The following is a 13,030-nucleotide window of genomic DNA, read 5'->3' on the forward strand; positions in this document are numbered from 1 at the left end:
GTTCGTATACACACAATGTATGAGCTGTGTTTATCTGGGATTATGGCATATTCTATAGAGCAAAAGATCAAACAAAACCCCTGAAATGTGGAAGCGCTTTCCCAAGAGCAGGAGGAAGGTGAATCCTGTTCATGAAGAAACCCATGTTGGATCTGTCTTCCGCTGCTTGTACTACTTTTGGTGGTTATGCTGCTTAAAAAGTGGTTATGCTACTTATGATTCGGTTCAATTGTATGATGCTGTTTCCAAAAAAAATAAAAAATTGTATGATGCTTGCAGCTATGATCCGACGCCACACTTCTCCCCCAATTCCTCGATCCGCCCCTCGTCCTTGTTAAGATTAATTAGCTTAATGTTAATCATTCCTTGTAATTATTTCCGAACGGATGCATCGGGCAAGGCGTCGGACCTGCGCGCCTTGCACGTGCGTGTCTCTCACAACCGGACGCGCCTGTTGCTCGCATCCATCTGAACGAGACGCAACCCTTTGTAAGCCTATATATTGGGCAGAACATCATCAAATGAAACATAGTTTTCATTATCATCACAATCCAACACGTTATCAGCACTGCTCTACCGAGAGCAAAACTGCTCTACCGAGAGCAAAACGAGAAGAAATGAAGAGGAGAACCGAAAAAGGGGAAAGAAGAACACTAAGAAGTGAGATGGAGATGAACATTACCGTCTCGTTTTCCCCTGGTTTCCCTGCCCCACGCCGTCACCGTCGCCATCATGGACGCCGCTCCGGTCGTCGCCAAGCACCGAGGACGCCGGTGCCCCAAGATGCACCACCCGAAGATCCACCACTGGAATGGCTTCTAGGGGGTCCAGCCGCACCGCCGCTCGTCGATGACGCCATGGATCCGGCACTTGGTGTGCCTATGGCACCGGATTGGTGCCCCGTCCATGGCTATGGACCGTGCCCTCGACGCACGGCCCCTTGGGATTTTCCAATCCCCACGCCTACGCCTGCCTACGACATCGACGTCGCCGGTGCTTGGTTGGCCTCCATCCCCGACCCGATGCACAGCAGGGACGTGGGGCCATGGCTGGCCGCCATTGAAGCCGGTCCACCCGTGGCTCTGTCCGGCATGCCCTTGGGGGCTCCGCCCGTGGCTCCGTCTGCACCTACGGCTGAGGCGGCTCTGCCCGTGGCTCCGTCTACTCCGGTCAACTCCCCGCCGAAATCCGCAGGATCCAACCGCCCCCTTCTGTATTCCCCTATTCGGTGGCCATAGATCGATGACAGGAGGGAGTTGCCGCCAACGACGAAGCTTCGTGGTCTGTTATGCCTAATCGGTGGACTACATGGGCTGGTAGGCCTGATGGGCCTAAAAGGCATAGAAAATAGAATAGCTTCTATTATTTTCTTTCACGTGCACTGTCTAATTACTAGATACAAGAGTCACTTGATTACTGTTTAGATTACACTAGATTATTTCAGGTGTGTATATTTATATTACAGTACCGGTATCTGTATGTTAAAATTATGTACAAAATGTAAATACATCCATGTTCAATGCATTTGCTTTTAGCAATACCTACAACATGGATTTGGTACGACGACTTAAGTTCGAACCCTTTGCAATTTGACGGATGATTACCTCAAAAGTATATTTGGGATCACAAGGTAGTACAGTCTTTCAATAACGGTAAAATGCTAAATGGCATTGAATGTTCCGTGTGAACATACATCTTATTGAAAGCATCGAATTTTCGCGTGCTGCTGAGAGGTCTACATTATGGCATAAATTGACATAATGACTACCTTCAATGTGTGCTCTCAAATATTTAAATTGAATATAACACAAGGTATTATAGTCTCTCAATAACGGTAAATGCTAAATGGCATTGAAAGTTCCGTGGGAACATACACCTTACTGAAAGCAGCGAATTATTCGCGTAGTACTGAGAGATCTGCACCACTTTTGGTGACTATCTTCAACATGTTATATCAATAATTTGAGGTTTACACTATTTTATTCAAGTCATCACTTGAATTATTATTTTCAAATCTTGCAAATACTATTACAATATAACCATGACGATATTTAATTTACTCACAAGTAAATTAATCGAATCTCTGGTTTAACTCCATGCGGGCAAAGATGACCGCAAAAGAATTCACTGAGCTAGCGCTCAACGGTCACAACTACCCTACATGGGCGATGGACGTAAAGATCAGCCTCGCATCTCGAGGGATTGCTGCTGCACTCCAACCTCCTCGGGAGGGAGTTGCCGAACTAACTGAAATGCAGAAATATTCTACCTTATACATCATAAGGCATCATATTCATCCAGATCTCAAAGCTGAATACTTAATGGAGGAATCTCCAAGTACATGTGGCAAGCACTTAAAACAAGATATGAACAGCAAAAGGCAGTCATTTTGCCTGAAGCTAATCATGAATGGACTCAACTCCGACTCCAGGACTTCAAGTTTGTCGGAGGGTACAATCATGAAGTTCATAAAATTTGTTCAAAGTTGCGCTTTTGCAAAAGGAACCTACAGATGCGGAAAAAAATAGAAAAGACTCTGTCTACTATGCTCCCGGCTGATAGGATTCTACAGCAACAATATCGTGCAAGGGATTACCAAATTTATTCCGATTTAATTCATGTACTTCTTCAAGCTGAGAAACATGATGAGCTTCTTTGGAAGAATCATCAACAGCGAACTATTGGCGCTGCTCCTCTCCCTGAAGTACATGCAAATTTTCAGAATACCAAGTTCGATGGCTCATCTCAAAGCCAACCAACGAACTTTAGAGGTAATCGCAAACGCAATAAGAAGCGCAAGCCACAGAACTCAAACCGCGGGAAGGGCATCGCAAAGCCTAAGTTTGAAAAAACTAATCTTTGCCAGAAATGTGGATGCTAAAAGCACACCACGAAAAAATGCCGCATTCCACGACATCTGGTCAATCTGTATCAACAATCCCTGTGACATAAGCAACCTCCCCAAGGTCAAAGATATGAAGCACACTTCAATCTTCAGTCCGACAGCATCAAGGAAGCTGATCGTTCGCAAGCCGTTCCTCCGGAACCAAGCAACAACGAGACGTTCCAGTAGTCACAGGAGCCTTTGGGCACGGAGAACATGATGATTGAATATTCCTCAAACGACCTGTTTGCGGACTTTGAATAATCTCATCACTCTGTGGATACCAAGTCCATTACATATATTGATGTATTGTAATAGAACATATAGTCGTTGTTGTCGTTATCAATTTATATTGTATATTACAATATTGTATCAGCACTCTGATATAAATAAAGTTGTATGTATTCTATATATCCAATAAGATTTAAATTCTACATTTTGGAGATTTCTACGGGAGTGAATCTGATGGAAGAGGAATTATGTCTTGTGGACAATGCTACCACAAACTCTATACTAAGGGAGATTAAATATTTCCAGACTCTTACTAAAAAGAGTGGAGAGATTTTAACAATCGCCGAGCGTGATGCGGTAATTGTTGGCTCTAGACGTGCCATAATTACCCTCCCTATGGGTACTCAGTTGGTAATCGAGGATGCTCTATTGTATCCAGATTCAACCAGTACCCTAGTAAGCTATAGAGATATCCGAAAAAATGGTTTCCATATTGAGACCAATGATAACGATAAATAGGAGTATCTTCTCTTTACCAAAGATAGCGGATGTGGCAAATGAATATTTGAGAAAATTCCTTCTTTAACGTCTGGATTGTACTATACATACATCAAACCTGTAACACATGTTGCGTATAAGGTAATTTTGCAGAATGTCAATACATTCCAAACTTGGCATCATCGCCTTGGTCACCCTGGAATAGGGATGATGCGGAAAATCACCAGCAATTTTATCGGTCTTGATTTAATTGATGCTAAATTCCCAAAGTCTTCAGATTTTATGTGCACTGCATGTGCCACTAGAAAGCTAATTTTGAGACCTTCACATCTCAAAATCCAAGCGGAACCACTTCAGTTCCTTGAACGCATTCAAGGTGACATTTGTGGTCCCATCCAACCGTTAACCGGACCTTTCAGGTACTTCATGGTTCTAATTGACGCATCTACACGATGGTCCAATGTGTGTCTATTATCCACACGGAATCATGCTTTTGCTAAAGTAATGAGGCAAGTTATTAAGTTACAAACCCATTATCCCGAACATCGAATTAAATCAATTCGAATGGACAATGCCGCAGAATTCTTCTCAAGATCCTTCAATGATTATTGTATGGCACTAGGGATTGAAGTTCAGCACTCTGTCCCATACGTTCACACGCAAAATGGTTTGGCTGAATCTCTGATTAAAAGAATCAAGCTCATTGCACGACCCTTACTTATGAATTGGAATTTACTAACTTCATGTTGGGGTCATGCAGTTTTACATGCTGCGACCTACCCTCTACAACTAGTACGTGGAAATACTCCAAATATTTCCCAACTGCGTAAGTTCGGATGCGCCACATATGTGCCGATCTCACCATCGCAGCGTACATCCATGGGCCCACACCGGAAATTGGGTATCTATGTGGGGTACAAATCGCCGTCGATTATCAAGTTCCTAGAGCCCCTAACAGGGGATCTATTCATAGCCAGGGCACGCTGATTGCATCTTTAATGAGGACCATTTTCCGGCATTAGGGGGAGATTTCAAGTACAGAAAGAATGCCGGTAAATCAATTGGAATGCCCAAGACATTTCCTCCTCAGATCCACATACTCAAGAGACTAAACTCCAAGTTCAGAAAATAATCAATTTGCAACACATTGCAAATAATCTGCCAGATTCATTTACTGACTATAAAGGTGTTACAAAATCCTACAATCCTGCGAGAAATGCGCCTAAAAGAGTGCAGGTACCAACTAAAACCACTCAACCTCCCGTTCAAAATAAGAGGGGGAGAAGTACGGCTGCAACCCAGGATCCTGCTCCTTGCAAGCAACAAAGGAAACTGAGGAAGAAATCCTCTGAATCAGTAAATGCAAGTCAACTCCACGTTGATCAACACCAAATGGGCACTATTCGCCCGATGGAAGGGCAACCTCCACAACCCAGTTCAGTGGTGCACAAATTAACTGGGACATCGGAATACCCAGACTCAATCGTATTGGGAGATAACGATCATTCACTAAGGGTAAATGAAATTTCCACCAACTACATTGATTCTGGAGAATCATATGACCAAAAGTCTACAATTGTCGACATATATTTCTCAACTACGATTGCAAACAACCTTCAAAATGATCATGATCCAAAGACCATGGCTGAGTGTGAAAAATGCTCCGACTGGCCTCAATGGAAAGATGCAATCCAAGCAGAAATTGCCTCGCTTAACAAAAGGAAGGTATTCAATGACGCAATACCTACACCTCGCAATGTTTTCCCTGTGGGATTCAAATGGGTTTTCGTCTGGAAACGGAATGAGAACAATGAGGTGGTGTGATACAAAGCAAGGCTTGTAGCGCAAGGTTTCACGCAGAGACCTGGCATTGATTTCAATGAAACACTCTCCAGTAATGAGTGGGATCACTTTCCGATATCTTATATCTTTGGCAGTCCAAAATCATCTATCCATGCAGTTGATGGATGTAGTGACCGCATATCTTTATGGGTCACTTGATTCGGATATTTACATGAAGGTTCCTAACGGAATCCCTATCCCGAATCCTAACGCAAAACGCAACATGTATTGTGTAAAACTGAATAAGTCATTATATGGCTTAAAACAGTCGGGACGGATGTGGTATAACCGACTTAGTGAGTTCCTTTTACAAAAGGGTTACTCCAATAATGATGATTGTCCATGTGTTTTTATTAAGAAATCCTCGACAAGATTTTGCATCATTTCTATGTATGTCGATGATGTCAACATTATTGGCAACTCACAAGATATTGATGAAGCACGCAATCACCTAAAAATGGAATTTGAAATGAAGGATTTGGATAAAACCAAATTTTGCTTGGGTCTTGAACTTGAGCACCTTCCCTCAGGTATTTTGGTTCACCAGGCCGCTTACATCCAGAAAATATTGGAAAAATTTAACATGGACAAATCATATCCATCTAAAACCCCCATGGTCGTTCGATCTCTATACGTAGAGAAAGACCCATTTAGACCAAGGGAAGATGGAGAAGAGATATTGGGACCCGAGGTCCCTTATCTCAGTGCCATTGGAGCGCTTATGTATCTTGCGAACTGCACCAGGCCTGATATCGCATTCGCAGTGAATCTACTTGCTAGACATAGCGTTGCTCCCACCAAACGTCATTGGACGGGAGTCAAGAATATCTTTCGATATCTCCAGGGCACCAAAGATCTTGGTTTATTCTTTCAATTCAAGAGAAATCTGGACTCTAATTTGATTGGATATGCTGATGCTGGATACTTGTCAGACCCTCACAATGCCAGATCACAAACCGGCTTCGTGTTCCTTCATGGTGGAACAGCTTTTTCATGGAAGTCTTCCAAACAGACCCTAGTGGCTACATCCACTAATCATTCTGAAATCATATCCCTATACGAGGCAACACGCGAATGCGTGTGGCTACGCAGAATGATAAACCACATACAACAATCATGTGTTATTGGTCACATTGCATCAACAACCATTATCTATGAAGATAATGCAGCTTGTGTTGCACAGATGCAAACAGGTTATATCAAGAGCAACATCACTAAGCATATTGCTCCCAAATTGTTTTATCCTCATGAACTTCAGCAGAGTGGGGAAATAAACATTTTGCAAGCCAAATCATGCGATAATCTCGCTGATCTATTCACGAAATCTCTACCAAGTTCAACATTCGAGAAATACGTTTCTGGAATTGGTATGAGACGACTTCGAGACTTGCATGGGCCAGGGGGAGTACCTTCCTGAAATATAACTTATTCAAACATCATATTACACTCTTTTTTCCTTTATGAGTTTACTATCTTGGTTCCATCAAAGGTTTTTAATGAGGTAATATCAACACAAATACAAATGTCGTACCTCCCATTTTTCCCAACAGGAGGTTTAAAGGATGTATACATGACATTTTTATTGTTCTCTAAACTTCATCATGAGTTTTTCCTTCAAAGGTTTTTCTCGTATGGGCAATCATGGAGACAATAACCATTATATGTTGCATAATTTTCTTCTTATTTTCCCACTGGGTTTGAAGGAGTTTTAGCAACATATCATACACCATTCTCCTCGTATTTTTCCCCGTATTTTTCCCACAGGGTTTTTGGAGGAGATTTCTATTCAAGATGATGAATCACTAGCAAAGACAAGACATGATTAGGAGGAGTGTTAAGATTAATTAGCTTAATGTTAATCATCCCTTGTAATTACCCCCAAACGGTTGCGTTTGTGCAAACCGTCGGGCCTGCACGCCTTGCACGTGCGTGTCTCTCCCGAGCGGACGCGGCTGTTGCTCGCATCCCTCTGGACAAGACGCAACCCTTTGTAAGCCTACATATTAGGCAGAACATCATCGAATCAAACATAGTTTTCATTCTCATCACAATCCAACAGTCCTTGGCGAGCAGTACGTGTCCTCTTGGTTGGGCGGCGACTTTGAGGCTCGTCGTGGCTGGGGGGTATGGTGACGATGAGGCCCGTCCTCCGCAGCGGCGTTTGTCGCTGTCGGTCAAATAACCAAATAACCATGACATGTGCTATTATAGAATGAGATCCTATCATAGAATGAGAGAAATAGTTTTTTTTCTTCTTCTTCATTTTACCAATACATACACTTAGTACATCATAAGAACGTGTGCGTGACTTTTCGCGTGCGAATTTTGAATGAACCAATTCGTGACACAGCACAATTAGCTAGGCAGCATATGATGAGTTTACAAACCATTTATAATTTTGACAGCATGATGCCACGAATTAAAAGCCATGGCCCCCGTTACATTTCGATCGATCGTGTCACAGCCGGAATATGCATGGACTAATTAATAATACGCCCATCAAATCCAATTCATCAGTCCGCCCGCACGCCTCCCTGAAAACGCCTTCTTCAATCCCGGGCCTTCTGCCTTCAGCCTTCTGCCGCGGTGCCGCCCGGCACCACTCATATATAAACCCCCGGCCCCAGCCGCCCAAGCCAGTGTACGTACGTACCAACGCATCCCAAACACCCAGCAAGGCCGCCAACGTATCCCTCGATCTCAGACCTCGTCACCAATGGCGGCCGCCGCCCTCCTGATCCCTCTGCTCGCGTCCACCCTCCTCGTCGTCTCCGGCGCCACCGCCGCCAGTGTCTCCTCCGGCCCGGCGCTGCCGCCGCTGGCCGACCGCGTCCGCCTGGCTTCGGCGTCCTTCTCCTCCTTCCCGCAGACGGCGGGCGGAGAAGGGGAGCAGCAGCAAGGGGGGTGGTCTTGGCTGGCGGAGTGCTGGGGGGCCGTGGCGGAGCTGCGGGCGTGCACGGACGAGATGGTGCTCTTCTTCCTCAACGGCCAGTCCTACCTGGGCCGCCCCTGCTGCCTCGCCATCCGCACCGTCACGGCCCACTGCTGGCCCGCCATGCTCGACGCCGTCGGATTCACGGCCCGCGAGGCCGACGTCCTACGCGGCTTCTGCGACGCCGAGATCTCTTCCGGGGCGCCTCCGCCTCCGCCGTCTCCTGCGACTACGATAACGGCGCCGGCGCCGGCCAAGCACGCTTGAGATGAACCGTCGGACGACTATAGCTAGTGCAGTCCTGATCTGCTGCACGTGCGATAATTGTTAGTAGGAATAAAAAGGTGCCTTTGAAATAAATCAATTTCGTGCATATATATACGTTGTTTGTCTCGTGAGTGGCACAAAATCGATATAAGCCTGCAATCGAAAATTTTGGGTCCCTTTTCGAAAAAAAGGCAGCATATTTTTTTTAGAAATAAATATAATCAAGAAAAAAAACATAGATGGGCCAGCAGCCGGTCAGGGTCAGCCCATCCATCTGGGCCGATGCGGCCAGGTCTGCGAAGCAGGCCAGACCGCCAAAGCCCACAATGCACCGTCCGCTCAGGGAGAGAGATCGATATGCATCGCACTCACGTCCTCTCAAAAAAAAAAACGCACTCACGTCCTCTCCGAAATCGATCGTACAGACAAGATGGATATACGTGCAGCGATCATGGAGTGGTTGCAGATTCACATCTGCACTAATTAATTATTGCCCCATGTGGACTATCCGAATAATTGAGATTGCTTTGCAAGCAAGGGACGGGCCACGAAATGATCGTGATTTGATTTGGTTAATTATATTAGGTTCTCTTTTTGGCATTGGATCAGCAGTGTCGACATTTATATGCGTGCTAATACCTCGATTGATCGAGATGGTATGATCCAATTAACCACATGAGTTGAAGTTAATTTCTTGGATACACATAAAACACGGCCATATATGTGAATCCTCTTGATGCCAAACTGACCTGGATCAGAAGCACCTAGCTTAACTACCATCTGGCCTGTATGTCTCTGCAGGAGGTAAAACCATACCTCTTTTGGCCTCAATGGCCTACGATCGAATCACATCACTAAAGAGCAACAACACCACCTTTGAGTACAAGAGTTTATTAAGAGTTTAAGATTGCTAATGATATGTGTATATAGGCGAAGCGTCTCCTTCGTAAAGATCGACCATCTATTTTCTGTGTGCTCATTCAACTGGCCCACAATCTGTATGTACCCGTGATTTAAGGCTGCGTCTGGCATCGTGATGGATTCTCATAATCCTGTTTTTCTCATCCGTTTTTCACTATTTTCGTGTTTGACTGACCAACTTTTTTCTACTTTCGCGTGTATTTTTCCGCAACAGATTATAAAATAAGTTCCGTGCAACACAGTTTAGCAATGTCAAATTGAGCCTAAATCGTATACACCTTTGCAGAAAAAAGTAAAGAGTATATGAAATACGTGTAAAAGACAGATTTTTTTTAAACGTTTTTGGGAAGCTAGAAAAAATACTAAGCCTACAGCCGAAGATTTATTTTCATTTTTGTTGTAGTCTTGATAGAAGACTATTTTGTTTGTCTGCCTTGTCCTGTGTCGAGAGAAATTGCACAAGGCTAGCGGTGAAAATTATGCATGTACATATGGGCTTTAATCAGTTGTTTGGCATCACGATCAGTACTGAATCAACTTTATGATCAAGTGCTAATACTTTATCAGATTCGCTCCATTTTCTCCCAACCTCCAATAGATGGAGATTACTTCAGCTATAGGCAATTGCTATCTTTGTCAAAACTTGTCCCGTATCCATTAACTAATTGCTGGTTTCCCCTGACTTTTAGTTAGTTTCCTGACTTGTAGATAAAATTCCGGACCTTAATTATCATCCGTGGAGAGTTTTAAAATTCTGTTTGAAGTTTGAAGATATTTTAAAATTCTTTTTTATTGTTTTCCTGAAATTTAAAGATGTCTAGGAATCACTAGTTGCAAATTACTCTTCTTTGCCTACATGTAGTTTTTCATTGTATGGAGTATAGTTTTTCACCATCACCGATCGATTTTTATTTGGCTCTTTGGCTAAAATTTCCCAGAAACATGGGTAGTTTCAAAGGAGCTCGTAGAATTAGCTAGCTATGGTCTATGGAGTATTAATTTTCTGCTTCATTTGCTAGTTCGTGGACGCGGTGACCAGGGAAATGGCGCAAGCAGATGCCACGTCACCATCATCCCATACGTACGTGTACGTAGAGTGTATGTATGCCGACAGAATTCAAAGCCTTTGATTGCTCATCCGAAAGCTACCCAAGCTGCAATTTCGCCAGATGGGCGGTGGGGCGCCGCACCGTCCATCCAAGACGTGGGGCCCAGTTCTATATCCAATAAGACTGAAACACGTGGCTGTTTGATTTGTCAGTGTTACCACGCTAATTAATAACAGTCTTTTACCAAAGTCAAATCGTGCCATTAATCACCCAAGTAGCCAGCCAAGAAGCCTATCTTGGCTATAAAACCCGGCCAGAAGGAAGGCTACACAAACCAAGCACACAGCATCCTACTGTCAGTTGTCACACACACACACACACACACACAGGTGTACAAGCCAGCTCAGTAGCTAGCTCCTCGAGCTTTTGATCAACCGGCGGCCATGGCGGAGGAAAAGAAGCACCACCTGTTCCACCACAAGAAGGAAGACACCGACGTGGTCGTCAACCCCACCACGGGCGCCGTCGACGAGTACGGGTACTCGGCGGAGACGGTGGTAACCCCAACCGGCGCCGACGGCGAGTACGAGCGCATCACCAAGGAGGAGAAGCACCACAAGCACAAGGAGCACCTCGGCGAGATGGGCGCCGTCGCCGCCGGCGCCTTCGCCCTCGTACGATACACATGAACACGTCATCATCTTATATATACTAAGTGTTGTTGGACGACGACAACAACGGTGCTAAATTGATTGTTTGATTTTATTGTAGTACGAGAAGCACGAGGCAAAGAAGGACCCGGAAAACGCGCACAGGCACAAGATCGCGGAGGAGGTCGGCGCGGCGGCGGCGGTGGGCGCCGGAGGGTTCGTGTTCCACGAGCACCATGAGAAGAAGAAGGACCACAAGGAGGCCCAGGAGGTCAGCGGCGAGAAGAAGGGCCACCACCTCTTCGGCTAAGCGACGTCGCTAGACCCGCCGATCGATACTCCACGTAAGCTCGCTGGCGCCGAAGTTTGTTTGTGTGTGTGTGCGCGTGTGTGTTTTTCTGAGGCGCGGGCCAGGCCGTGGGTATACGAGGTCTCTGTACATGTGTTTAATCTGCAGCTTCGGTGTGTTGTGCTACGTACTGCTGCTGAATAAGCTCCCAGACAGCGAGTATATGATGTAATAATCTCTATGTATGTGTGCTCAACTTTATTAATCATCCAAGCTACCCTGCCTATCTGCATCTAACTTTTAGATTTTAGCCTTCAGTTCCCATGGAACGTACTCCACTTTAATTTGCTTTTTTTTTTACAGCCCACTTTAATTTGCTTAATTCGCTCGAGGAAAAGCCACATGATTTGTTGGGGGAAACGCTAATCCAAACGCAAGCTTAACACTAAAAGTCAGAGATGGCTTTGTTAGCAGGCCCAAACCCGTCGCATGCCTAATCCAAACCCAAGGCGTTGCTGTGTAATCTTGCTGGGTTGGGCCGGACAAGATTTCAGCGAACACGCCGGCCTCAACTTCATTCTGGGCCGGTCGGTAGAAGGAGGACGCGCCTGTGCCCACCGCAACAGCTGATTGGGCTGCGGCGTCTCAACATGTGCCGTTGGCCCAACAAGTGCCGCGACCCAACAAGTGTACTACTCGTTTAGGGGATCGTCTCTGACTCAAATACGTTTCCTGATCTTTTAGAACGAGCGACTCAAGAGACTTTTTGAAACCTTTGAACATAGTCAAGTTCGTCCAGAGATACCAGTAACGATGTTACTGCTACAGTCTGATTGAAATCTCTATGTTGAAACCTCAACAGAATTTCATGTTGCAAAGTTTGAAAATCAAGGAGAAGATGCCTTTAAAAGATTTTCAATGTAATTCTTAATTATATGAGTTATCTTATAATTTCTAGAGTCTATGATTCAAAGCATTGTACCCGTAATAATTCTCGTGTTTGAATAAAGTCACAGGTTATTCGGAAAAAAAAAGTCGATTTCGAAATAATTTGTTTATCACGGCTTACCAACACTACCCGTCACTAGCTGGTAGGTGATGATATCCCCATCAGTGGCGGGCAACTAGCAGGACCGACAGTGATACTATTTTCCTGATTAAAGAAAAAGCAGGCCAGTGGCCTGCACATTTTCCAGCGTACCCCAACAAATCCCAAATCACACAAATCGGAGAACAAATCACACATCACAGATCAAGCATCAAGGATTACAACATGAAAAAACACAAAAATAATCAAGAAAAAATGGCCGGCGCTCCTCGATCTCGATCTGCTTCTACACAGAGACGGGAAAATGGCCGGTTGGCGCCGGGGCTGCAGGATCCGGCGACGGCGGAACGAGGCAGGGAGGCTGGCCACCAACAATCTGCGAGAGAGAGAGGGTGAGAGAGAGAGAGAGGGTGAGAGAC

At 44.9% G+C, this 13,030-nt stretch overlaps 2 protein-coding genes across 2 annotated transcripts; both read left to right on the plus strand.

Annotated features, from left to right (window-relative positions):
- Positions 1-8,171: 8,171 nt before the first annotated feature.
- Positions 8,172-10,185, plus strand: LOC100824523 (egg cell-secreted protein 1.2). Its single transcript, XM_003576213.3, has one exon. It carries the CDS (start codon positions 8,172-8,174, stop codon positions 8,652-8,654), a length of 483 nt encoding a protein of 160 aa, XP_003576261.1. The 3' UTR covers positions 8,655-10,185.
- A 747-nt stretch (positions 10,186-10,932) lies between these two features.
- On the plus strand, positions 10,933-11,866 carry LOC100844019 (abscisic stress-ripening protein 3). Its single transcript, XM_003577763.4, has 2 exons — positions 10,933-11,298; positions 11,396-11,866. The coding sequence occupies exons 1-2, from the start codon at positions 11,068-11,070 to the stop codon at positions 11,582-11,584; spliced, it is 420 nt and encodes a 139-aa protein (XP_003577811.1). The 5' UTR covers positions 10,933-11,067; the 3' UTR covers positions 11,585-11,866.
- Positions 11,867-13,030: the final 1,164 nt, after the last annotated feature.

Source organism: Brachypodium distachyon, chromosome 4 (assembly GCF_000005505.3).
Source record: "Brachypodium distachyon strain Bd21 chromosome 4, Brachypodium_distachyon_v3.0, whole genome shotgun sequence".
NCBI lineage: Eukaryota > Viridiplantae > Streptophyta > Magnoliopsida > Poales > Poaceae > Brachypodium > Brachypodium distachyon.